Source organism: Pagrus major, chromosome 1, assembly GCF_040436345.1.
Source record: "Pagrus major chromosome 1, Pma_NU_1.0".
NCBI classification, from domain to species: Eukaryota; Metazoa; Chordata; class Actinopteri; order Spariformes; family Sparidae; genus Pagrus; species Pagrus major.
Window position 1 is genome coordinate 10,392,584 of NC_133215.1, and position 27,147 is coordinate 10,419,730.

Consider the following 27,147-nt stretch of genomic DNA (forward strand, 5'->3'; position numbering starts at 1 on the left):
ATGGTGATACTCAGGACCTCAATAACAAAGAGTGCACTGCACAGCTCAGTGTATCCGAATACAAGTGTTCATAACTGACCTGTAACCATCGAGAAGATAACTGTCCCATTCTCTCCTGCATCTAAATCTTTAGCAAACATGTTTGTCACTAAGGATCCTGCTGGTAGACCAGCCCAGATCTGAAATAAAGAGAAGAACAGAGTCAATTACACTGGATATAACAACAATGCACTCTTGTAGTACGATATAAAAGCTCAACATGTTTACCTGGATGCTGAGCTCCTTGCTGGCCGGCAGGTGTGTGAACTGCGGCATGTTGTCGTTGATGTCGGTCACCAGGATGTGAACGGTGGCGGTGGCATTGAGACGAGGGTGGCCCTGGTCCGTCACCATCACCTTCAGACTGTGCTGGCTGTGCTGCTCCCGGTCCAACGCCACCCAGTTGATAATTTCACCTGGAAGGGTAACGAGAAGAGACAGAGGGGTGAGGATGCACGGCGGCACGGTATTATCAAAGGTTAAATATATGAGATTTTGAACAGTAATGCAGCAGAAAACTACTTTCTATGTAAAGATATAGTGGGGTGAACAGAGAATGAAGTCACACTTGCTCCCTGTGTGTTGTGATGGTAATGTATTTATGTGATTTTACATGTGGTATATGTGACCGGACCCGGTGTATACTACGGGTTAAATGATTATCCGATCTCATATTCAGCAGTGAATGTTGTATATTTCACCTTTCATTTAAATTTTTTACCTGTTTTAGTGTTGATGCGAAAGAACTTCCCATCTGTGAGCAGGATGTAGGACAGCTGGGCGTTTTTCCCAGAGTCCTTATCTGTGGCCGTGACTGTTCCCACCAGGCCTTGAGGCGACGACCCCTCTGACACGGTGAAGTAGTAAACCTCGCTGCTGAACACCGGAGCGTTATCATTGATGTCCAGCACCAGCACGGTCACTGTGGCTGTGGCTGTGATGTTGGCCAGCGAGGCCTCCCTGGCCGTGGCCACCACCCGAAAACGAAACATGGACTCTGTCTCATAGTCCAGATTGTGGGAGAGATACAACCATCCCGTCTTTGGGTGAACGCGAAACGGAGCAGGAGGAAATCCGGCTTCTGCCTCCAAGGAGTATGTGAGGCCTGAGTTCGACATGTGGGCGCCTCGGCTCCAGTGTGCTCTCACCTGGATCACCCTCGAATCTTTCCTGTAGCCCTCACCGATCTCCACCTGGTAGACTAAAGTCTCGAAGGCCAGGCTGTCTTCAGCAGCGGTGCGGTCCACGTTGACTGTGAGGGTCAGTGTGGAGCTCTGTGAAGGTTCTCCTTCATCTTTAGCCACGACCTCCAGGCTGTACCTCTGCTGATGATCCACCTGTAAACTCTGATTTAATGTAACGGTCCCGAGGTTCTGGTCGATGACAAACGTGCTGTTTCTGGTACTCTTCAGGTAATACTGCACCCTCCCGTTGGCGCCGCTGTCATAGTCGTGTGCGTGAGCAATGAACAACACTGTTCCTGGGAGTGTGTTTTGAGACACTGTGATGGCGTCGCTGAGTTTGGGGAAAACTGGAGCGTTGTCGTTAATGTCGGCAATGGTGATGTTGACCTGTGTGGTGCTGTAAACTGGAGAGGTGTCGGTGTAGGACTGAAGGACCAGCAGTGCGTACGGCTGCGACTCGTGGTCCAGAGGTTTGATGTTGCTGATCAGGCCGGACTTCGGATGAACGGTGAACAAACCCTGAGGGTCTCCGGATGAGATTCTGTAGGACACCGATTCCCGAAAGTCTGCGAAGACAAAAAGCAACAAAACATCACAGGGTTGGTTTTCCTAAATATAAACTCAAACTGAAAAAAAAAACATTATTATTATCATTATTATTATTATACATAAATAAAATTAGGTCAATACTATAACTATATGTAATTTGCCACATGAATACGCAGCACACACACACACACAGTAAGCCACATGAAGTAATTACAGTGCAGGTCAGAAGATCTCATTAATCTCCTCCAAGTGTTTGCTGCACTTCAACAGTAACTACAAACCACCGAAAACACGCAAAGAGCTTAGGGGTGCCCGACCCCTGTCAAACAGGCCCAATCCTGTTGTTTCTGCTTTAAGTTGAAGCTTTAATCTTTTAATGGATTAGACAACCTTAAATGCCTGTCTAGTGTAGTAGCTGCTGAAGAGAAGCAGTGGAGTTACAAACGGACTATGATGGGAAACAGAGAGAAGAGACTCCACTCAGTGTTACCGTAGATCAAATATGACACAGAATACAAGCTGCTGTATCTCCGTCACTCTGAATTATATATGTTTATAATATGTGCTCACTTTTAAATGGCAGCTACATCCAATGCAGTCTCACAAAACAAGTACAGTTATTATATTTAGAAATCACACTCCAGCCCAGGTGTGTATTTATGACAGGACTATCAACACTGTGTCCGTCTGTCGTCGACCCTTTATCATCTGTCATCTGTACATGTGGCTAAAGAGGATTAAAGATTAAACTGCAGCCCTCCTCTTTACCGCTGCCTCTTCATGTCTGGAAGGAGATTTGAACAATGACAGTGATCGCTCAATTGTGTTTGTCACAGGTCGTCTGTCAGGACAAATCCTGCTTAAATGCTGCACGTCTGCAGCATCCGACTCAGAAGTGATCGTTGTTTTGTATTTTCAGTTTTTATTTCTATGCCATTTTTTTTAAATCTTAATTTAGTTTAGTTTCAGTTAGTTTCCATGGCGGGTTTACGCGTTTCAGTTTAGTTTTTATTGTTTAAGTTGTGGCACGCAGCTGATTTGCTAACTCCATGGCAACATTAAACTTCTGTTAACATCCTCCAAACACCTTCAGTGATTTTTAAAATTGTGTTAAGTAATCTGATTACTCTCACACCCATCTGTGGTAAGAGCTGCTCTCAGACTTGGGTGTAGGATGCTCACTCACCCGCTGGGTTTATGGCCTCCACCGTCCCCACGGAGGTCCCCGGCGGTGCGTCCTCGTCCACTGTGAAGGAGTAGCGCGACCTCTGGAACACAGCTGGAGCCTGAGCGCTGCGTAAAACATTGATGGTGACCTCTGCGGGTCTGACTGAGGTCAAGCCCTCGCCGTCCTGCGCTGTTATTGAGAGCTTCACACTGGCTGCACCCAGGTGGGTCAGAGTGGAGGTCAGGAAGAGCATTCCTACATGGACACAAGCAAGTACACTCAGTATATACTCAATGAATAATACTCAAGCTTTATTTGAGTTTTTATTCAGTTAGTCAGGTCATACAATCATTTCAAACACAACAGACGGTCTGCCATTGTTTTTTCTTTCTTCTTGGTCAAAGTCTCATTGAGATTAGAGCCAAGGTTAGATGACTGATAAAAATGTTAGCTATCAACTATTGTTGATTGATTGACAATGACAATTAATCAATAATATGAATAATTTTTCAAGCAGAAAAATTATGGAGAGAATTTGCTGATTTTTTCTCTTTTATATCAATATAAAATGATTTGGGTTTTTTTGGTTTGTTTTGTTGTGTTGGTTGGACAAAACAAGCAATTTCAATATGTCACCTTTTGCTCTCGGAAATACTAAATACTGAACATTTTTCCCCGACATTTTATAAATAAAATGATTAATCAATTAATATGGGAACAAACAATATCTATTTAAGATTTACATACAGGTGTTTTAACAGACTAGGGATAAAACATTTATTGGGGGCCGATATTCAGCATTTTTCCATTTATCGGCATCAGTGTTTTCTGTGTCTGATTGCTGATAAAATAAATTAACTTAAAAATGCAATATTTTGCGCTCTGATGCACCACCCCCCTTCTGTCTGTAGTCTCACTCAGTGTCCCGTCCACGACATCATCTGATCAGTCACACTAAAGTTATGGAATAAAATGGAAATACTCAAGTACCTCAAAATTGTACTTAAAGCGATAGTTCGGGTCTTTTGATGTGGGGTTGTATGAGGTTCTTATCCCTCAGGTTACACACTGATTACCTGCAGTAGATGACCATCAGCAGCACAGACAGACTTCAGGACTTTGTACGGCTAAGATGTATTTTAGCCACCTAAAATAAGCCCCATCTAAAATATGTATATCCTTTCCAGCGCTATGTTTTTAACATTTTTGGCCCTTTACACAGCCTTTTCCTTTGGCACTACATTCTGCTTGTGTGTAGGAATACGGAAGTTGTGCGGTTGAGGGAATGTAGTAAGGAAAAGACTGTTTAACAGCAGCCAGGTGGGACTTATTTTATGTCTCGCTGCAGCTACAGTTTCAGCAGTACAATGAGTCAACATTTAGTTTGCTGCATTAACAGACAGACAACAATGACAGATGGGTTGGAAGGAAGGTGACTCATTTTTATCACCTCCCATCTACAGCAGCAAACATTGTTCTGGACGCACCGCCTCAACACTACTGCTCAATAAGTTTGGAAAAAGGATCCACGTGCAAGCAGAATCATTAAAAATGGTTTTCTATTTATTTTAATATTTTATGTAGTATCACACTGTGAGTGCAGATCTGATCTCACACTCACCACATGCGGATATAAAGCTTTGGGATTTCTGCACCACCCTGCTGAGAAGTGACACTGGCAATCATTTCAGTGGGACTTACACAAAGTAAGCAGTTGTTTATCCCTGAACACCGGGACTGCCGACAAGTCACTTTAAGAGCAGTGAGTGGATCTGTGACAAGTCACTGCAGCTTGATAGGTCAAATAGAGTTTGAACACAAAATGTTTTCACTTGGAAACAAAAGTGAAACACTAAAGAAAACTCTGTGTCTTCTTCTGCCTGCCTACCTGTTTGTTTATCCAGAGCAAACAAGCTGGACATGTCGCCAGGAACCACGTCATAGGTGACCTGTCCGAACCTGCCAGAGTCTCGGTCAGTGGCGATAACGTTGAGGATCTCTGTGCCGGGCTGTGCGTGGCTGCTGATGCTCATGGTGTACTGGTCGGGGTTAAACACTGGAGCGTTATCGTTCAGGTCCACCACCTCAATGTGCACGTACGTCTGAGCGCTCAGGCCTCCCTGATATTTGAAAGAGTGAGAAAAGAGGAGAATTTTGTATGATCAAAATGTGCAACTTTGCAATCTTCACAACTTTGCAATGTACGCAGTTCATGACTCACTGGATCTTCGGCTTTGATGAGAATATCGTGGACCGTCTGTCCCGAGTCTCGATCGATATCCTCAGAGACGCACAGCTGTCCGGTCTGTGGGTGGATTCTGAACAGAGGGTGTTTGTCCTGCTTGTCGAAGCCGTCAGACAGAGAGAAGAGCAGCGTGCCGAACTCAGGGCTGTCTGCATCTGTGGCAACAACCTCAATAGAAGGAAAATACAGTTTTATGAGCCTTTAGACAAAAAATTACTGCCAATATCAACACTACCTGCTGAAAATGACGGGAAGGCTGATCAACCAGTCAACAACATCATGCAGGTGTCATGAATGAACACTGTTTGTTTGTAATCATCGCGAAATACGGGCCTGGAGACAAGTATTGTAGCAGGAAATACCTCAGAAGAGGATTTAAGTACTACAGTCCAGTCGCACGAATAAAATGATGGCAGTGAACCACTGATCTGTTCACATTTGTACGTGTCATAGGCTACGTACCATACTGACATTTCTAAAAAAAAGAGTGCCACATCACGCTCACATTACATGTTTATGACCTGACTTTCATATCGAGAGATGGAGGGGATGGTTTGTGGATTTACAGGAGAGAAGGCTGCCAAGTCACTGACCCCAGTTCGAGACGTTTGTAAGCGTGACTCCCCTGAATATCTTAAATTATTTTGTGCCTTCACCTAACCAGAGCATAAGCATGTTCTTGACCTACAAACACAGGTTCAAAGTCGACCATGTGAGGACAGTTGGGCATTTTTAATAAATCTGGCACAGTTTTAGGAAACTAACGTGTCATGTCATGTATTCCACTGCACCGTACACAATGATTTGTTGTTGCAGGTGCTGTGACCATCACATGATGGTTTCTAGTTTGTTCCTGCTGCTCCTCCTAAACTTGTAAAGCCTTATTTGACGGTAATCCTTTGTTTGCACGTGCACTCACTGACAGTCTTGTCTGTTATCTACTGTAAGCCTCACCGTGGTATATAAACCTACAAACCTTTATTAAGTGTCACGTAGTTAAAAAGGGATCATTTTTCATATACATTATTATATTTTTTGTCTTTTCATTTAGTCTTTTTTCATGTATCTATATATTTTGTTCTGCTAACCACATCTACGGTGGCCCTGAGGGTCAAAACACAACAACATTTCACAAAACAAAGATGTTGCTGTGTTTTCTGATATGTAATTGTATTTTGACCCTCAGGGGCACCGTACAATCCCGCATATTACTCGTCCAACTATAACATCTAGTACACAGTTTGCAGTCTCTCTTGGACAATGTCTAAATAAAATGGATGTGTTGTTCAGCCTCTGTAGCTGCAGATCTATTCCTAACAGCAGTGCTGCTGCAGTCAGAGTCATGTCTCGGGTGTCAATGTTTAGTCAGAACTGTGAATCATAATACTTGTTCTGCCAGAGAAGGTCAACATAATAAAAGCATAAAAATCCCAACAATCAAAGGGTAAGGAGTTTCATTCAGGTGGAAAACAAGACACCGGAGCCAAACCGCCGAGCAAAGACACGCCTCAGACCCGAGCTTTCATGTCCAACTGTGCGCGTGACAAGAGACACAATTTACAGATAGAGCGCTCACTTTCCTGCCATAAAGATGATATCACCTCAGACTTTATGAACTCTGATTGGTGGAACTTTAAGAGACAAAGGTCAAGGTCTGGTTAGACGTGTAACACACTCTCCAATCTTTCGGTTACAGGACGTTTGTGTGTCCATGAGTCATTAGCTTTTCTTTTGTGTTAACTGATCTCATAAAACTTGTACTAATTCTAATTCTCGAGACGTCCCTGGAAATAATAATTTGAAGCCCCTATTTAATCAAATTTAATGCCAGACATCACTTATGTTCTCATAAAATGAACTGCTAAATAAGGCGTCTTTTGTAATGGTCTTCAGCTTGTGGTACCAGGCATCACATCTGTCATATCGAAACCACAATGCTGAACTGGACGGAGTGCGTGTGTGTTGCGTGTGTTTAGGATGAACACTGATGTCTTTGTGTGTACACACTGAAGGCTACTTTTGTCTAATGAGACGTAAGGAAGAGACAACAAGACAGAGAGCGTGAGATGTTGACTGCTCACACAAACTCTTCTTCAGCTGCTCCGGTTTGCATTTAAATCGTCAGCTGTTTTTGTAAAACCAAACTGGGAGAATTGTTGAAAGCAGCTGTCCACTGGAGAGTGTTGCTGAGTGGTGGTTCACAAGATTTTTGTCGTATGACCCCTCAAAATAAAGTGACGTCTACTTGTGTTCTTGTCAAAAATCCAGAGTGAGTTATGTGTTGCGTTAACTTTGACTTTGACATTGAATTTGCAGGAAGAATAAGATGAATCCAAACAATGTCAAACAATTTAAAGGATAAGTTCACCCCAAAATGAAAATGCAGCCGTTATCTGCTCACCCTCATGCCGATGGAAAGTCAGGTGAAGTTTTGTAGTCCACAAAACATTTCTAGAGCTTCACAGCAAAACAGAGTTGAAGCATTCCTCAAAACACCCAAAGTAAATGGGGACTTGTTTTAAAACAGTGTAAAACAACCGAAAAACATTATAAAATTGATCCATACAGCCTTTTAGGCATAACCCAAGTCTCCTGAAGCCTCTAGGATCCCAAATTGATTTGAAAAAAACATTATTTACACCCTCGATGTGTGGCTGAACTTGTGTATCTAACGTTTTTAGCCTAGCATCTAAAGTTAGGATTCTGGCCTTAAGAAAGGGTGTAAATAAAGTCTTTTCAAATCACTTTAGGGATCAGGATTTCCGGAGACTTGGATTAAGACAGACAAGCTATATGCAGCCATTTTATGTGTCTTTTTTTCTCTTGTTTTTGTTGTAAAACAAGTCCCCATCTACTTCAGTTGTTTAGGAGAACACTGCAACACTGTTTTGCGTTGAAGCTCCAGACATGTTTTGTGGACTATGAAACTTGACCTGACTTTCCGAATTTTCATTTTTGGGTGAACTTCACCTAAATTACAAACATATTTTCACACTCTGGTGATGTCCATGCAGGTAGCTTTAATGATTATTTTTTATTACAGATTAATGCTGATTCTGTTCTCGGATAATGGATGTGCATTAATGTAATGAAAAAAGGCATGTTTTTTATCTGACCATCAGTCCTAAACACAAAGATATATTGTTTATAGTGATGCTACACAGAGAAAAGCAGCAAATTACAACAATGAGTGGAAACTAGTGAATTTCTTTGCTTGAAAAATGACTAAAATGATTTAATTGATCATCAATATACTTGCAGATTAATCAATTTATCGATGTCAATTCTCAAGATTTTCAGATTTCTGCCTCCTCTCCATTATAATATAACTAAAAGTAACTTCTCTGTGATGCTCACTCAGTTGCAAAATCTCTTCACAGGAACACTGTCGTGGTCACGCTGGATAATCCACAGACTTCACTGCCAACAATGTTTACTGGAACTACTCTCTACCAAAGAAATGGTCACTAAGAAAGCAGCTTACAGTGTCTTCTGTGGATTATCAGGAGTAAGCAGGACAATGTTCCTCTGAAGACAAGTTACCACTGAACACTTCAAACATCATCTTTCATCCAAAAATAAAATTCTGACCACTAAATTTTGGCAGGAGAGGGTTTAGACACTGATCATGTAATCCCAGTGTCTCCAGTTCAAAGTGTTACTGGGTTCGTTTGTTGTAGGGCTGCAAAATTAATTTTAAAAAATGCATGTTGTACCCTTCCTCTCTCTCTGTATTTCCTGTCAGTTCTACCCCAAAATGCCCCCCAAAAAGTGCAGCGGGGTGAAGGCAGGAATTTCAGGGCCTTATATCTCAAAACTGGACAGATAAACAAAACTATTTGGATGGAAAGATGCCCCTGAATGTAGGTGAGTAGATATTCTCCAACATACTTGTAAAAAGCAGCTCCCAATGTCACTGTGCTCTGGTATGGACACGTTGTACAGCTGATGCTGGAACACTGGCTCGTTGTCATTCACATCCTCCACCAGCACAGTGACTGTGGCTGTGGATGACAGAGCCGGGTCCCCTCCGTCAGCCGCCACCACCAGGAACCAAACCTCCATCTGTGTCTCTCTGTCCAGAGCTGCAGCTGTCGTGACAAGGCCCGACTCCGGGTCGATGCTGATCAGGCTGTCGTGGTTGGACTTGAGGATGGAGTATCTGATGTCTGAGTTGACGCCCTCATCTGCGTCTCGGGCCTGAATCTGGATGAGGGAGCTCCCCTGAGGAGCATCCTCAGGAATACTGATGATGTACACATCCTTCTCAAAAGCTGGGGGGCAGTCATTGGTGTCGGCCACCTTCAGGAGGAGGACCGTCTCACTGCTCAGGGGCGGGTTCCCAAAATCTGATGCTTGCACTTTCAGCTCATACAGATCCTGCTCTTCCCTGTCTAGCTCTGCGTTGACACACAAAGCATACAGGAAGTCATCCGTCTGCTTCAGGGCGAACTTGTCATCACCTCCCTCCAGTGTGACGGTGACCCTCTCCTCCTCAAAGTCAGGATCTGACACCGAGATCCGAGCAACATAGTCCCCGATCCCTGCTGCCTCTGACACCACAGCATCTCCTGTCTCACTGAGAAACAGCACACTGATGGTGGGACTGTTATCATTGATGTTCAGCACCTTCACGCCCACAAAGGTGCTGCTGTACTCCGGCTGAGCCCCGCTATCTCTCGCGCTGATGATCAACTCGTGGAAAGCTTGGGCCTCATAATCAAGCGGCTTGTTGAGGTACACCACCCCACTGGTTTGGTTGATGGAGAAAACCTCGTTGGGGTCACTCTGCCGCCTGTTGATCTCATATGTTACTCTGCCGTTGTCGCCCAGGTCGAGGTCGTAGGCGTGCACCTGACACACAGAGGACATCAGTGGAGCATCCTCCAGCAGCGAGGTGTGATATTCAGTCTGGTTGAACACAGGAGGGTTGTCGTTCTCATCCAGGACGTGGATGTTCACCTGAAGCCTCCCCGTCCTGGCTGGGATGCCACCATCGAAGGCCTCGATGGTGAGGGAGTAGAAGGCCTGTGTTTCTCGGTCTAGTTTGTTCGTGAGGATGAGATCCAGGCTTGGGTGGCTCTCAGATCCACTCCTATATTCCAGGTGGAACAATTCCCCCATCTCACTCTCTGTGATCCTGTATCCCTGGGTACCAAACTCACCTTCATCCTCATCTTTAGCTCCTTCAAGCTGAAACCGGCTCCCAGGGGGGCTCAGTTCTGATATCTCCAAGTCCACCTCCTTTGAGGGGAATACAGGTGAGTGGTCGTTCACATCCTTCACTTCTATTTTAACTTTTATCATCTCACCTGTGAGAGTGGCGGCCACAAACTCATACCTCTCTCTGCTCTCTCTGTCCAGGACCACAGCAGTGGAGATGATCCCCGTGTCCGCGTCTATCTCCAGGTCTCTGAACACGTACGAGTCTCTGCTCTCTGAGATGAAGAATCCAGTGCTTGGCCTGCTTAGCCCCGCTCCCAGATCTCCGACGATGGTTTTCGCAGGCAGGCCTTCTTTGACCGACAGCGTCAGGTTGAACACCTGCCCGAGCGACTGCGCGCAAAGCAGCGACAGGACGAACGTCCCCAGGAGCCGAGTTGCGGCATTTTTGCGACCCATTCCTCCTTTACACATGGCTTCCAGCTCTTGGTTTGAGAGGCCAAGTACTCTACATATTTCCGTGTCAAAAAGTCACTCACCAAAATCACATTTTAGAGCTCCTCTCCAAACAAAAACAGGTAAACGCACCATTTTTGCGCACCGGAATTCAGCCAGCAGTCATTCTCCATCACGATATTTCAGCAGCTTTTTTTCTTTGCGTGATTTTACAGACTAGAAATCCACACACCAAGCGGCGTAAATCCCCCTGGGCTTCTTCACACATCCCGGCACTGAGTGGCCACACAGCTCAGTGCGCACTGAGCACACCTCCTCCTGGCAGGCGGCGCGCCCCACGCTGATCGGCTCCATCTGTGGCCCTGATTGCTTCAGATTTAATTAGGCCGACAGATTACTTACAGTGCCGCATGCTCACAGGTGGTATATTATGTTTGACCTCTTGAAGATCATAAAGTGTGCACGAGGCGGAGGAACATAAAGATATGCAGGCTGAGCTGTGGAGAGAAACCTCAGCTGACACAATCTGTGATTTAGCTACACTGATCTGTCTTAAAGTGGTTAGAAAATCAAATTAAATCAAATGAATAATAAGAAGTTTTAATGAGCTTGAGTTTTGGCACATGTCCATATAGTGTTGGGGTGGCGCCCTCTACAGGTACAAACGAGAACTGCAGGGACTTTTCACTGTTAAAGGCTTATTTGAGTTCAAGTTTATCCGGTCAAATCTGGGCTCAGTCAGAGGGGGAGGAAGCATTCAAATCCTTTACTGAGGTAACAGTACTAATACTACACTGTGAAAATACTCTACTACAAGTAAAAGTCCTACTTTCAAAAGTAATACTCTCAAGTATTTGAAATCAGCTAAATGTCCTTCAAGTATCAAAAGTAAAAGTACTCAGTATTCCTTGCCAGAGTTTTAACATCATATTTGATGTTTTTGGATTCATATCACAGCTGCGTTAACGTTTAATTTTACTGCACTACATGCTTCTGGTTGAGCTCATTTTAAAGGGTAACTCCACAAATTTTACACATTAAAGTGTGGACTTGCATATGTGAAAAAAAGTAGGATGGTATACTAAACTAAAGTAGTAGAAAGTGTGTTGTGTCTCCAGAGGAAGCTGAATTTAATCTCATAAATCGCCTCAAGTGATCAAGTAAGTTGCATTGTGGGTAATGCAGGCGGCAGGTTGTGAAAAGCAGTTCACTGGTCTAGCATTGCACTCCTGGACAGTTATAAAGCCTTTTAAAACCTGTGAAAAAAACTGTGTGAAGGTGGAGAAAAGATGTGTATCCTTAAAGGACCTGCTTGAAAGAAAAATTGATTTTTGAGTCGCACTCCCAACTCGTCAAAGACCGACGCTTTAGGATGGCGGCCGACCCATCCTACAATCCCAAAGCGTCAGGAATTTAAAATTAAGTTGTCTAAATAAAATGTGCACAAGTTTCACAAGAACTCTGAGAAACTTTTCAACTTTAACCCTGCGCTCAAGTCGTTTTATCTCATACCTCCACCAAGGCCCAACAGTCCCCTTGTGCACTCACTCATAGACACCAACCACCTAAAATATATCTGGTTTATGTCATCAGGCTTCATGTATTATTCCCTTAGAAAGGAATGAAAATGTCTGCTGTAAGTGTTATTTCTTTAAAATCAAAATAAGTATTGAATAGCTCTATATTCCAACAGTAATGACTGTTATCGGGTGTTTGGTCAGTAACACGTCTCTCCTCCTGCTCATGCAGTAAAAGAGCAAAGAAAGTCTGGGAGATGCATTTTTAATTATACCAGACCTTCAATTTCACATTCATTCTTTAGTCTCATAGCTCTATAAGCACCTTTAGTGGAGCCCACAATGGTCCTGCAGGACTTCATTCCCATCATGCATCCTCCCATCGGTGCTGTAACCAAGCAACAGATGTAACCTGAGCTGTATACCTGAGCAAACAAACAGCCTAGCTACTGAGTCTCCCCTTTGTCTGCCTCACTTTGTCCAGCAACTCCACAAACTGTAAAAACTCCATCACAGAAGCTTTTCACTGATTTTTTAGTGAAAATGCCGGCTCACGTTATGCTCTCCTACCAGTGGGATGATCAGGCTCTTGTGAAGAAGATATACAACCGCCTCAAGGATCACGGTCTGCCAGTGTGGATGGATATCGAAGGAGGGGTGACGGGGAACATCAACGACTCGTGAGTACAGTGGAGTGTGTTTAAACCTCCATCGTAACCTGTGACACATGTTGGAGGCTGATAAAGTAGAATCCATTTGTGTGTTTGTGTGTTTTCAGGATGGCTGCAGGCGTGGAGGAGGCCGTGGTGATTTGTCCGTTCATGACTCCAGCTTACCAGGCCTCCCGCAGCTGCAAGAAGGAGCTTAACTACGCGGACACCAGGGAGGTCATCATGGTGCCGGTCATGCTGGCCAACAACTGGGAGGCCAGTGAGTGGCTGGGACTGATCACTGCAGGCCTGCTGTGGGTGGACTTCAGGTGAGGAGGCCTGTCAGAGAGCACAGGTGACACACTATCACACCATGGATCAAACTTGATTTTGGTGTTTGTGCTTAAAATTTTCATTTTCAGAAACGCAGAACAGGATGAGGAGCAGTTTGAGATGTGTCTCCAGTCTCTGGAGGAGGAGATCATGTTTAACGCCGGCAACCTCCTGGCAGTTGAGGAACCTCAGACAGAGGTGGTGGATCACCCTGAGCCATCGAAGCCCCGCCTGAAGAAGAAACCGGGTCGAGGGTTTTGCCATGCTGTCTCGAAGCTCTACATCCACGAGTCGGGTAGATATAGAAGACTGAACATGAAGTTTTTAAAGTGTGTTTCAGGAAGGCTCAGTGAATGGAAGTGAAAAATATTACAGTCGTAATCAAAAGGAGATCATAGAATAGCCTAAATGTGTATGATTTGGTTAAAGAGATACAGTAGTTTTGGAAAATGTTACCATTTTTCTCACTTCCCCAGAGTCAGAAACTAATAAATGCCCTCTGACAGACCTTTTTTTAAGTATTTGGTGTCGTCTGAACTTATGTCAGACAGCAGTATTAGGCTATCTTGGCTCAAATGTTGAGTGTCTACAGGATTAAATAACTTAAAGGATAAGTTTAACCCAAAATTTTCATCGTCCACAAAACATTTCTGGAGTTTCACAGCAAAACAGATTTTGCAGCGTTCTCCTAAACAACTGAAGTAGATGGGGACTTGTTTTAAAATGTCAACAAACAAACAAAAATAATAAATAAATGGCTCCATGCAGCTCATCCGGTGTAATCCAAGTCTCCTGAAGCCTTGATCCCAAACTGATTTGAAAGGACGTCATTTACACTCTTTTGAAAGCCGATATCTTCACTGTAGCTGCTAAGATAATAGCGTCAGCACACACCCTGTCAGAAGTGGGTGTATGAGCTCAACCTCACATCGAGGGAGAAAATAACAGCTTTTCAAATTAATTTAAGGTCCACTTGCATCCGGAGATTTGCATTACGCTGGACGTATGGAACCATTTTATGTTTTTATCAGTTGTGGGGTTTTTTCAGTCCCAGTCCACTTTTGTTGTGTAGGAGAATGCTGCAACACTCTTTTGCCGTGAAGCTCCAGAAATATTTAGTTGATTACTCAACCTCACACAAATTGCCATCGGCATTGGAGTGAGAAGATAATGAGTGAATTTTTAGGTTTTGGGTGAACTTATCCTTTATTCATGACCCCAGGTATCCAGGAACTGAGCCAAACTAAGGAATTAAACTGAGGCTTTTTCCAAGCTTTGTCTGAGGGGCGGCTCAGGCTCAGACTGATGAAAAAAAACTGCTACACTAAATATTTTGCAGAAATTCATCCAAACTTTTAATAACGACTCTTTGTTCGGTATGATGTAAGTGGGACATTGTGAAATTGTTAGTCATCTTCCAACTCCATGGCTAGATACCATTTAAGATAGACCATTATTTGTAATTGTGGTGAACCCTTTAAATTGAATAGCAGTCTGATACTAATCTAGGAGTACAACAGCTTTGTAAGAGTGGAATTAAAGGACTTTCAAGGCACCAAAACCAAAGATTTCCTTATCATCACATCCAAACTACTAAACTATAAATGCAACTGCAAAAACCCCCAACCCTACCCATAGCAATCAATAAAGGCTATTATCTGAGCATGTAAAATTTGATTGTTCTGATCATAATTTTTATGCTCTCTAATTTCTATTTCATGCCCTGGACACAAACAAATAGGATAACAGGATTGTTTCATTACAAATATTCAGATAAGTTTGGTTTACATGAGTGATTGTGCAGAGTAAACACCTAAGCTTGAAAACATAAAGGTTACAATTAAGCATATGTACAAATCCTGTTTTCGTGACATGATTTCACAGGTGAGCGACTAACCAGCCTGACTGGTGACAGCAGCAAAAACACAGTGAAGCTCAACAACAAACCTGGAGATCATTGTTACTGGGAAGAGATTAAGGGTAACGGCTGTAAATACTACAGGAACATTGTCACCAACAGATACCTCGGTGAGTAAAGAAACTGATCTTTACTGAACAAAAGAAACCGCAAGTATGTGAAAAATGTCGTCTTTATTCAATGGAGCAAAATAAACTTCACATTTCTGCAAACCAGAAAAAAAAACGGGCAATGTTTGTTCATGTCTGTACAACCGGCAATTCTGTTGAGTCGATACAAAAAACAGATTTTTTTTCAAACATTTTTTCTGCCCTCTGCAGGGTTTGACCCCAGCAGGAACCAAGTCCACTCTGAAGCCAGTCCATCTGAGTGTGAAGAGTGGGTGCTGTTGGTGGATCAGACTGACCGGAGCCATCAGAGAGCCGTCATCATCAAGAACAAACACTCGGGGATCTTCCTGGCAGTCCAAAATGGCCTCTTAGTCGGACAAACATCTTACAACGAAGACTGCAAATGGATCTTAGAGTAAAAGGAACAATTCATTTTCAGGAGTTTGTGTCTAGAACATTTTGTAGAAATAAAAATTGTTACTGTGAGAAGATGAACAAATAAAAAAAAAATCATTAGAATCTTTTCCTCTTGAGGATTTCTGGTTTCCAGTTGACTGGATGGCTTTCTTCCGTCTGCAAGAAAGAAAAGAAAAGAAAACAGGGTGGTCAGATTCTTGTGCCCGGAAACGTAAACTAAAATCTTAACTGGTTTCAAACATTACAGCATTACTTACAGCTGTGTCGTCCTCTTTGTATACTTTGATGGTCTTATCAGCCTCGGCGGTGATCAGCCTGCTCTCAGAGTTGTCGAACATGCAGGCAAAGATGCCCGACTCGCTGTCCAGAGATCCAGGCTGCACGGCTGCATGAATCCGCTGGAAGTTGTAGCCCGTCCTCCAATCCCACATGTGGATGGTTCCATTGTCGGCTACAGAGGGAGCAAAAAATGAGTCCCGAGCTAAATGTTTGTTCTAATCCAATACTGTACTGACCTGGATTAACAGTCAACATCAACCCAAATAAAAGAAATTGAAAGCTAAACATTTTCCAAAACAAGCTAACAAGCTACTTATGATTACCTCCAGAAACCAACACGCCATCAGAGTTAACAGCGAGTGTGTTGATGATGGCGTTGTGGCCTGACAGGTTCTGGATGAAGTTGCCATCTGGGAACATCCATTGTTTGATGTTATCAGCAGAACCAGAAGCAAACGTGTATCTGTAAAACACAGAAAGTGAGATGACAATATGTTGAGCAACTCTTAATTTGTTGGTTTAAATGATGTATTATTCTCCCACAGGAGCTTATTTCTATATTATGGATTAATTTCCCAACTGTAGTCAAACCAGACCAACATGTATTCAGTTTAAAATGATACAAAACTGAGAGAAGAAAGACAAAAAAGATCAGAACCAATGTAAACCATCTAACGTTTAGCATGTTTCCTCAATAACTGATAGTCAATCAAATATTGTCTACATGTTGTCTACTACTAGTTGTTTCACACTATACAATATATGTAGTGATTTGAGTTAACTTACTGTCTGGGGTGCAACACAACAGTTCGGACGGACTTCTTGTGGTTTGTCAGAGTTGCTCTGGTTTTCCCAGCAATCAAATCCCACAGCCTGATGGTTGAATCGTGGCTGCCTGCAAGACGTTAAACCAGTGAAGTTACAGACAAACTAATCTGCTACAACTTCAACATAATTAGTTTGGTTTTCTTTAGACTTGGAAAAAAAATTACCAGTGATGATTTGTGGTTCTGCAGCCTGACATCTCACTGTGGCCACAGTGTTGGTGTGGCCGGTCAGTGTGTGCACGTTAGCTTTTGTCCTGATGTCCCACACCTGCATGAGCAAAGAAGAAATCCAATTATTTCAGCTAATAAACCAAGAGGAGAACTAATTGTAACTTAACATACATTTAATAGCGAACATGCAAATCATGAGCTTACCCTCGCTGTGGCGTCTCTGCTGCAGGTCACCAGCACGTCAATAGTTGGATGTAGATCTAAATCGTACACAGCACTAAGATGTCCGTGGTAGTGCCTGATGACCTAATACACAGATTAATATTGTCAATAAACACACAGATAATTACTATATTGACTCCATTGCGATAACCTCCCTCTTATTATCATGTCATACCTTGTTGTACTCCAGATCCCAACACTTGACTTGCTTGTCTTCTCCACAGGAGAACAGGTAGGGGCTGCGCGTGCTGACCGCCACACCACGCACTGTACTGATGTGTCCAGTCAGGGAGAGTTTCAGTTTCCCACTGGCCAGGTCCCAGATCTGTAGAAACAAACAGCTTCAAGGTCATATAATGAGCATTTTAGAAAATTTCCTGAAATAGGGTCTTCACAGTGTCGTCCTGAGGTGGTGCGAGGGACATGATCATTAAATCTGCAGCGAAAGATGCTTAAAAAAAGTGTGTTTTATATCGCTTACGGGTCCAAAAGAAAACAGAATGTAATAAAGCTGCCATCAACCTTTCTAGCATACATACGCTTAATTAATGTAGTCTCAGTTTTCAGCATGTGAACACATGCAGTTTAAAGCTCTGGAGACAGAAAGTTGACCTTATTTTAGATTGTTTGGTAAAACTGCTCTGGAATCAAATCAAAAAGGAGCTTTCGAGCTCATAATCTTCTACATCAGGACAACCAAAGGATAAAACTTCTGGATAACATTTGATCATTTCTTTAATCACCAAATGTTGATTATTTTAATTTTTACTCACCTTTATGGTTCTATCAGCAGACCCCGTGACAAACCACTGATTCCCAGGCTCCACGGCGATGGACCTCACCCAGCCGAGATGACCACTGATGACCTGCCAGATAAAGCACACTACTGTTAAAAACAAATGCAGGCTTCAGTTTGGTATCAGTGTCAATTTTATCCACAGACAAATGGAAAATAGAGGTCAAAGCGATTTGTAGTTACCCGAAACAGTTTCCACGGTGGATGCCACTGAGGTTTGGGCATGGTTGGTGCTTTCCTCATGAGCGAAGAATTTCTGGTGCCGCCTCCTTCCATGAGCGACTAAAATGAATACATACATTATCAATTCTGCACTTCTTTCAGGGATGTAACAGCGGGTGTAAAAAAAAAAAAAATCACATCAAGTGACCTACTAGAGCACTCGACGGAGGGTGAGATCTCCCTGCTCCTCCCGCATGTTGATGGATGTCACCCACACTGGCTGCTGTGCGGCTCACATCTTGCCTAAAATTAAGCAGAATTCATGTTTTTTATGAATAAGTTGTGGCAAAATCCTGAAAAGGTCCTGAAAATGTACCTCATCTGTGTTATTTATGCCATATTAAATATTATGGAAGAAAAGAAAGGCTTACCTGGCTTGTGAGGGCGGCAAAGCCAGCGCCATGGAGTGGATTCCTCCCTCACTTGGATTCCTGTGCAACTTTGTGTCAGCAGTCAAAGCCACTCCTGTTGAAAGAAAAACACTGGTGTAAACACTAGAATAACACTGCCACAAGCACACAGTTTGGTTAAAATAATAGTACAGTTCTTACCAGGTCCAGAAGGATACGCATGTGTTCCTGCGATCAGGTATTCTGGGTCATCCCCTGGAAGAACAAAATGCTTTGATGTTCAGAAGAAACAACAAGAACATTATCTTCAAATCAGTCCAAATAAGTTACAAAACATGTTTAAATAGTGGGTTTTCTGGGGGCCTAAAAATACAATTTCGTACAACACTGCCTCTGAAATGCACTCGGTCATCACACTGAAGGGTGCGCGTGCAGTGTTCGTTTCATCCTCACCTGGCTGTGAGTAGCTGTGCTGCATGCCGCCAGGATGTGAAGCTCTGTCTTTCCCTTCCTTCAGGACAGGCATGTGTAACACGGCACCATACTCCGTTTTCAGTTTCACACCCATCTTAACCTTGTGGCTGCATATACAGGAAATATAAGGAAATATTACAGGTGCCTGTTAGATTCATTAGTAGTCAACTATTTTAAACATCAATTAATCTATTTAAGTAAAGAAAAAAGTCAAAAATTATCTGATTCCAGCTTCTTAAAACTGAATATTTTCTAGTTTTATGACAGTAAATTGAATAACTGTGGATTGTGGACAAAACAAGACAACTGAAGATATCATATTGGGCTTTGGGGATCACTGTTCAACACTTTTTAACATCTTCTGACATTTTACAGGCCAAACAACTAATCAATTAACCAAGAAAGCAATCAACATGTCAGTCTTTAATGAAAATAATCATTAATTGAAGCCCTTGTGCCTATTCTCTAGTACAAGAATGGAGGAAATGGATAGTTAAAACTCAGTGAAATATTTGTGAATCCTATAATGTACTTAAAACAAATTAAATACAGTTCAAACATGGACATTAATGTAAGTAACAGGTAGCCAGAATTACCTTTCGTCGTCCAGAGAGATGGACTTCGCATGGTCAGACACAAACATATCATGCGTCCTCTTCAGAGATCTGAAGACCAGAGTGTGGACCGAGTGCTTCTGAACATCCTGTAGCAGAAAAGTATCGTGTTAAATATATCATCCATCACCGTTAACAAAGACGACAATGTTTATAAATGACTCAATTATCTATACAGACTAGAAATCGTAATCGTAAACGTAACGTGATCCAGCGATTAGCCGGGGCCCGACGATGAATATGTTGCGTCGCGCCGGAGCGGGAGCGAAGAAAAAGCAGCGAGAAGACTTCAAACCTCGACTTACCTCCGTCATCTTGGTGATGTATGTCCGGATAAACCAGCACAGTCGGAGAAAATTGTGTTTTGCTGATTACTGCCGCTCAAAAATCTATCACAATCCCAAACAACATGTCCAACACAAGCACAATCCGACAACTATACGACCCGGAAGTAAACAAAATCAACAGCAGCTGGTGTTTTGTCAGCGCCACCCAGCGGTCAGGAGGTGCAGGACACTGCAACACAAATACTCAAGCTTCAGTAGTACACATTTGAGGTACTTGTACCCTACTTTACTCCACTACTTGTATGTTATGCTAGGCCTACTTAACCCTCATGCAACTGTTGATACATTTCATGTTTATTATCTTTCTTTTTTGGATCATTTTGGCTGTATTAATGTATATTGCAGACATTTTGGCAAAGGGGTTTGTTAATTTTCTTTCTTTCTTAGTTAATTATCTTTTCTGCATACATTGTATCAGGCTTTCATTCTGTGGTCCTGGATGAGTTTTTGTCATTTTCACTATTTTTTTTTACTCTATAGGAGTAATAATAAAAACTTAACCATCATGAAACTGATAAAAGACCACATTAAGTACAAAAAAATAATGTTCCATGTCAAAAACTGCCCAAAAAATACTACTAAAAAATATACTTTGGATAAAATATATGTAAAATGACAGTTTTTTGTGTGCTTTGTTTTTTCATTTAAAAAAAGTGGCATCATGTAAACAAACTGGTATTCAAAGGGTTAACATCCTGAAAATTTATGAATATTTGGTAGTTATTATCAGGACTGGTGTTGATTAAAAAATGTAACCAGGCAAAAGTTGAAAATAATATTAATATATAGTATTTTTATGGCCGGTTTTGACATGAAACGTTTTTTGTACTAAATGTGGTTTGATGTGTGATGTTTCTTTTCTTTTTTTTTAACAGTTGAATGAGGGTTAATAGTTCCACTTCTACTCCACTGCATATTTTTACTCCACTACATTTATCTGACTTTATTTACTAGTTACTTTTGGCATGATAAACTTAGATACAAGCTGTAAGACATTGTTAAGGATTAAAAGTGGTTCCTATAACCTTTTTTGGTTGTCTTGGATGGTTTCATTTAAATAACTTGAAATTATCTGACATTTCACAAAATGCAAATTTTAGAGAAAAGGTAAGAAAAAAACTTACAACTACAACCAATTCATCATCTCACGACCCCTTAGATGATTTTTATGTACTTAAAAAAGGTTAGAAAATGTGAAATTCTATTGAAAATGACTTAAAATGCTACTAAAATATAATTCAATTTATATGAATATATTAATGAAAAATAATGGGACATTATAGCTCGTTGAGCAACATATATGTCAAGATGACTGTAGGCCTAATTGGTTGTATCTGAGTATGTATGCTGATTTTTTATGTGATTTGTGAAGAGAAAAGGTAAACAAAGAAGGGTTGGCCATATTATTATTAAGAAAGGCAGGTGTTCTTCTTCCTGCTCCTGTTTTGTTCATTGAATGTGTAAGTATAGTGGGTAAAGTGCATTATGTGTCCTGTACGTTTGTTTTGGAGCTCACACACTGAAATTGGCTAAATAAACCAAATATGAATTAATTAATGAACTTCACTACATTTATTTGACAGCTATAATAACAGATTATGACTTTTGCATACTTATACTGTATGAACATCTTATAAATTGTAAAAAAAATTCTTATTGATTAACCTATAGCATTACATAAAGAAGCATATGACATTATGAATGCTGCCTCAGTGTTAATAAATGTTAATTATATTATATATAGCTCTTATGAATACTGTACTTTTGATACTGACAATACACCGCACAGATAATAATTCTAGTTTTTGAATTGATTTTTTTCTTGTAATGAAGTACTTCTAGTGTGGTACCGCTACCACATGACATGACCACGATAACTAGAGTAAGTTATCAGAAAAAATGTAGTATTTTTGTTATTACCACGGACACTAGTACTAAAATTTGAAATGATACTCAGCTCTATAGACCTGAAGTACAACACAAACACATATGAATGTAGCCACATTTCTTAAAAGATGACATTAACCACTGTGAACAGGACATATGATTTTTTTTTATATATATAAAACAAAAACATCAGTTTACTGGTACTTTAACTGAATGCATGAGGCTATATAATCATAAACAAGTTTGACTTATACCACATTTTATATATAGCTATCTGTCTGAAAGCCTCTACAACATTTCCAGTGTTGACACTGGAGCTACAGTCATTTACATGACAGATAAAGGCAACACACGTATGATTCAGAGGCTCTCTGAACGCCCCATCTCCTCTCTCATAACACTTCAACACCGCGAGCGTTACGAAAGCCAACACTCGCCTCTGATTGGCCGTCGCTTTAGAAACCTACAGTCTCACTATCATCACTCCATCCCGCGGACCAATCAGCGACGCCGCTCGGCCCCCCGACGTCAGTCTCCTCTCCTCTCGGCCAATCAGATTGTTCTATATGACTGTACTTCACCCGGCCGGCCGCCTCTTCGCTCAGGTAGACGGGACGTTCAGCGGAAAGGTGAGACTTCTGCGTCGTTTTGTGGCTGGAAACGAGAAAGTTAGCTGAATTTAGCTAATGTGAGTGTGTTGTTTGTGTGTTTGAGAGAAGAACAGAGGAAGGTGTTGGGTTGTGAGTTGTGAAAGACGAATATTTAGGCCTGTTTCGTGATCTGAAGCGCAGAAGTAATTCATTAATAATGACAAAGTGTCAGGTGTCGGTGATGTGTTTGAGGTCTCTTCTGTGTGAATGTAACGATGAAATGTGTGTGTTTGTGTTCTTGTTAACGTTTGTAACAGGGATGCATATGAACGTTGACATGTGGGGATTTTATGTGCAGCGTCTTTTGTTGTTTTTGGAAAGTTAAGTGCACATTTAGCTCCAAAAATGAGTAAATTCTTGTGAGTTAATTAGTTTTTACATATATTTCAGTCAAAATTTTGCAGTTATGGGGCGTTACTGCACTCAAGTATGATTTTTATGGTACTAGTACTTTCCTTGGATATTTCCATACGTTTTTACTTTGCATTTCAGGGTACAGGTTGTACTTTTTACTGCACTAAATCTATGTGACAACTAAAGTCATCAGTTACTTTGTAGATCCAGATATTAAATCCAAAACCTTTAATGCGTTTATAAAATATGATATAGCTTATATTATAGATTAATTTACCCAACACGATATAAAGTAGTTAATATCACATCAGCTTGCTGCAACATTAAACTGTTGCCTCTGTATGTATGCACCCATTATAACTGTGTAACAGTAGCATTCAAGGAAAAAGGTCATTTTGCATTAAAAGTACCATAACTTTTGATACTTGTAGTATATTTTGCTCATAACTCTTCTTAATTCTTACTTCAGTTATATTTTGAATGCAGGACTTGAAACACAATCATTAACCTGGTGTTACAACAGCTTTTTATCTAAATAAATTATCTGAGTACCTCATAAAGTCAATGATAGTGTCTGTGCATGCTTATAAATAATATTTATTGTTCCATGTAGTGTTTTCAGATATTTAATGTAATTGTAGAAGGACAAGGCAAGTTCAGAAATAGTGTAAACTGAAATGTTGGTGTTATGTTGGTGTTAATTAAAGTTAATTTGACAGTGAATATTAGCTGTAATGATTACACGTACCCGTGACACAGTGTTCCTGTTTTCCAGTCTTCTCTCTCCAGACCTGCAGTCACCTCGCAATGTCCATCATGGCGGTGAACGGCACGGCAGACATCTTGAGCTCGGCGTACCTGGCGGTGGAGTACGTCGATGCAGTGCTGCCGGAAAACCCCTTCCAGCCCTCCCTGAAACACGCCTGGGGCTACATGCTGGACAACTACACCAAGTTCCAGATTGCCACCTGGGGGTCGCTCATCGTCCACGAGTTCATCTACTTCCTGTTCTGCCTGCCTGGATTTCTCTTCCAGTTTCTGCCCTTCATGCAGAAATACAAGATCCAACAGGTTTGTGTGAGGTTTTTGGTTGTTTTGATTTTATTTTTAAAAAATCTAAGATGTCTTTCCTCTTAACAGACCTTCTCACTGTGCATGGTTGTGTGTGTGTGTGTGTGTGTGCAGGACAGGCCTGAGACCTGGGAGAAACAGTGGAGATGTTTCAAGATGCTGCTGTTTAACCACTTCTGTATCCAGCTTCCTTTGATCTGCGGGACTTACTACTTCACTGAGTTCTTCAACATCCCCTATGACTGGGACTCCATGCCACGCTGGTCAGTGGAAGTACAATAAAACACATGTATCCTCGACACACACTCAGTGGGCTACCCAACAATACTTTTTAAAAATATGATATCAGATTAAATGGCCCTCCTCTCCTGCTCTCCTCCTTCAGGCCGTACGTCCTGGCTCAGTGCTTCGGCTGTGCTGTCGTTGAAGACACCTGGCACTACTTCCTGCATCGCGCGCTGCATCACCGCAGGATCTACAAATTCATCCACAAAGTCCACCATGAGTTCACCGTGAGTACAACATGCATTAATAGTACTGATAAATTAAACATGAACGCACCACGAGTTACTCATTAACCTGCGTGTCTGCTGTCTCTCAGGCTCCCTTCGGCATGCAGGCAGAATACGCTCATCCCGCTGAGACTCTCATCCTGGGTGCTGGTTTCTTCATCGGCATCATGCTCTTCTGTAACCACGTGTTCTTCCTGTGGGCCTGGGTGTCCTTCCGCCTGCTGGAGACCATTGATGTCCACAGGTAGGAAACAATAACAGCTTCTACATTTTCTCTGTCATTTTTGTTCTTTTGCTCTCATTTCCTTCCCTCTCTCTGCTATGTTAGATCGATTGTTGCCATGACTGAGGAGAGCAGGATGTACATTCTTTTAAACAAACAGAGCAGCAGTTACATCACTGGTTACAGTGAGAGTACAGCGAGAGGACGGTTACATGTGGAACGGCACGTTTCTCATCATGTTATTTGTGTCAGTAACGTGTGAGGTCGACCACTAGAGGGCCACAGAGAACACCAGATGTTACACTCGAGCTGACAGAGCGCCTTTATTTAAATACTGACACATTTACATTTTACATTTATATAGTTATATATACAGACTGTGGTGGTATTAACAATAAACTAGATTTATCAAACTAGCTTTTTCTCTTTGTTCAAATTCTTTAACTGTGTTATAGGTCATATCTCAGAGCTTTGGTTTGCTTTTTCATTTAATTTTTGTTCAATTTTCTAAAATTTAATATCATCTAATATGCAATTAAATTTCAAAGATTGTATTTAATTGTATTTATATTTAGTTTCACTCTAATCAATTCATATTCCTGGTTTTGTGACTTTTTGTGGAGGACTTTGCTTTTACATACTTTTGATTTTTGCTTTTAAACATTCTTTTAAAATAATGTTTTATTCATCATTATTTTATATAAATAACTGATTCTTCACTACACAATAATTTCTCACAACTCATATGACTTAAAGAGTAAATAATTCATCACAGCTACTGTATAGAAAACATGAAATTGCAACAGTTGAAAAGAATAGAACAATACACATAACGAGAGAGAGAGCTAAAATCAATTTAGAAATGATTTTTTTTTAACTAATAAACATGAATAACTAATTTTTTTCATTCTTTGCGGAAGTATACACCATTTTCTTTTTCTTATTTAGCATTTAGGAATTTGGCCTTTAAGAAAAAAGAATGCTTTTGAGAAAAGACAGACTTCATTTCATCTTTATAGAAGAATTAATTATACGTACTAGTTTTAAGTGTTATTGTTTGTTGGAACATTAGAGAAAAGAAGCTGTCCATTTATATTTAGTCACATGGCAGCAACATGAGAACAGAACCAGAATAAATGCATACTTTCATCATAAAAACCTGAATTTATCATCAGCTTACATCTGTCTTGCTGGAAGGGTCTTTTTAATTGCAAATACTGACTCTTAACATCTGAAACAGAACAAAAAAAGGGTTATTTTTTAAAATAAATATCTGACAGGCTTGATTTTTTTCCTTGCTCCCTCTCAGTGGTTACGACATCCCTTGGAACCCTCTCCACCTGATCCCGTTCTACGCCGGCACCCGTTTCCACGACTTCCACCACATGAACTTCGTCGGGAACTACGCCTCCACCTTCACCTGGTGGGACAAGCTGCTGCAGACTGACAACCAGTACAACAAGTACATGCAGAAACAGGACAAGAAGGAGCAGTAAACCACTCGAACCTCTATTTCCACACCTGTTCTGTCAGGGAGAAGGAACAGGACAAACAACGAGAACACAAACAGTGCTGCTTTTTCTCTCATTACACGTACTGAAACAGACACACACAATCTAAAAGTGTATTTTAAACGAATCTGGACCAAGAAGACATTTTCCTACAAACTTACATTGCAAAAAGAAGTAGATGTAAAAACGGTGGATAAATGTTTTTTGGTGTCACAACCGCAAAATGACTCATCAAACTGTAATCAAGTAAGCACCTGTCTGTGCAGTGTGCATTTATCCAAGTCATTTCTTCACATCAGGAAGTGGCCTTTTACGCAACATGTATACGAATGACAGAGCCCTGCCTCTGATGCTGTATCCAGTTCTAATCAAACATCCATGATCAGGACTTCTGTGATTTGATTCTGACTTTAATCGGACTGCATGCTGACTTCAGTCCGCCTCGTGTGCCTTTCTGCAAAAGCAGTATTGTTCTGCTGCTGGCTAAATAAAAAACCGTCAACATCCTCATTTTCATTTGTTGCTTTGCTCATTGAATGAAGAAAGCTGTATGATAGGACTCTCTTGTGAAATTCTTCCGTTAATCTCTGAATGTCCGAGCACTTTAGCGCTTCCTCTTGAGTTAAACTGAGTCACTCAGTGACGATGTGTTTCAGCTGCCGTGCTGCAACTCTGTGCCGACTTTTGAAACAATATAGGCATGTACGATCCCATCTCAGTTTTTGATGGGATTGGCTCATATGGCACTTGCAGGTTGTTAGAGCCTATTTTGTTTAAGACTGTAATAATAAATCAGTTTTGGTTTTACAAAAAGAAACCTTGAAAATGTTTTGTTTTTGTGTTTTTGTCATATTAGAATAAAAATGTATGAACAAATTTGAACATGAG

The 27,147-nt window shown here is 41.4% G+C and overlaps 4 protein-coding genes across 4 annotated transcripts in view; 1 reads left to right on the top strand and 3 right to left on the bottom strand.

Annotated features, from left to right (window-relative positions):
- The window catches only part of dchs2 (dachsous cadherin-related 2), a 19,090-nt gene extending 18,921 nt beyond the window's left edge, over positions 1–169 (bottom strand). The window contains exon 1 of the mRNA XM_073464552.1: positions 80–169. Coding sequence (XP_073320653.1) covers positions 80–140 — 61 coding nt within the window. The 5' untranslated portion in view covers positions 141–169. The remainder of the gene's footprint in view (positions 1–79) is intronic.
- Positions 149–11,039, bottom strand: LOC141005523 (protocadherin-23-like). The gene is made up of 7 exons (XM_073477383.1): positions 9,077–11,039; positions 5,162–5,353; positions 4,829–5,060; positions 2,959–3,195; positions 761–1,789; positions 260–455; positions 149–179 (listed from the first exon to the last, which is right to left on the bottom strand). Exons 1-7 carry the CDS (start codon positions 10,820–10,822, stop codon positions 149–151), a joined length of 3,663 nt encoding a protein of 1,220 aa, XP_073333484.1. The 5' UTR covers positions 10,823–11,039.
- Positions 11,040–15,376: 4,337 nt separating this feature from the next.
- Positions 15,377–20,157, bottom strand: plrg1 (pleiotropic regulator 1). The gene is made up of 15 exons (XM_073489052.1): positions 20,010–20,157; positions 19,687–19,793; positions 19,070–19,197; positions 18,818–18,871; positions 18,638–18,731; positions 18,419–18,509; positions 18,228–18,326; positions 18,022–18,114; positions 17,424–17,573; positions 17,231–17,332; positions 17,021–17,123; positions 16,815–16,923; positions 16,352–16,491; positions 16,007–16,200; positions 15,377–15,905 (listed from the first exon to the last, which is right to left on the bottom strand). Exons 1-15 carry the CDS (start codon positions 20,016–20,018, stop codon positions 15,846–15,848), a joined length of 1,533 nt encoding a protein of 510 aa, XP_073345153.1. The 5' UTR covers positions 20,019–20,157; the 3' UTR covers positions 15,377–15,845.
- A 2,379-nt stretch (positions 20,158–22,536) lies between these two features.
- Positions 22,537–26,769, top strand: msmo1 (methylsterol monooxygenase 1). The gene is made up of 6 exons (XM_073464478.1): positions 22,537–22,567; positions 23,718–24,013; positions 24,128–24,276; positions 24,399–24,525; positions 24,615–24,769; positions 26,058–26,769. The coding sequence occupies exons 2-6, from the start codon at positions 23,750–23,752 to the stop codon at positions 26,242–26,244; spliced, it is 882 nt and encodes a 293-aa protein (XP_073320579.1). The 5' UTR covers positions 22,537–22,567; positions 23,718–23,749; the 3' UTR covers positions 26,245–26,769.
- Positions 26,770–27,147: the final 378 nt, after the last annotated feature.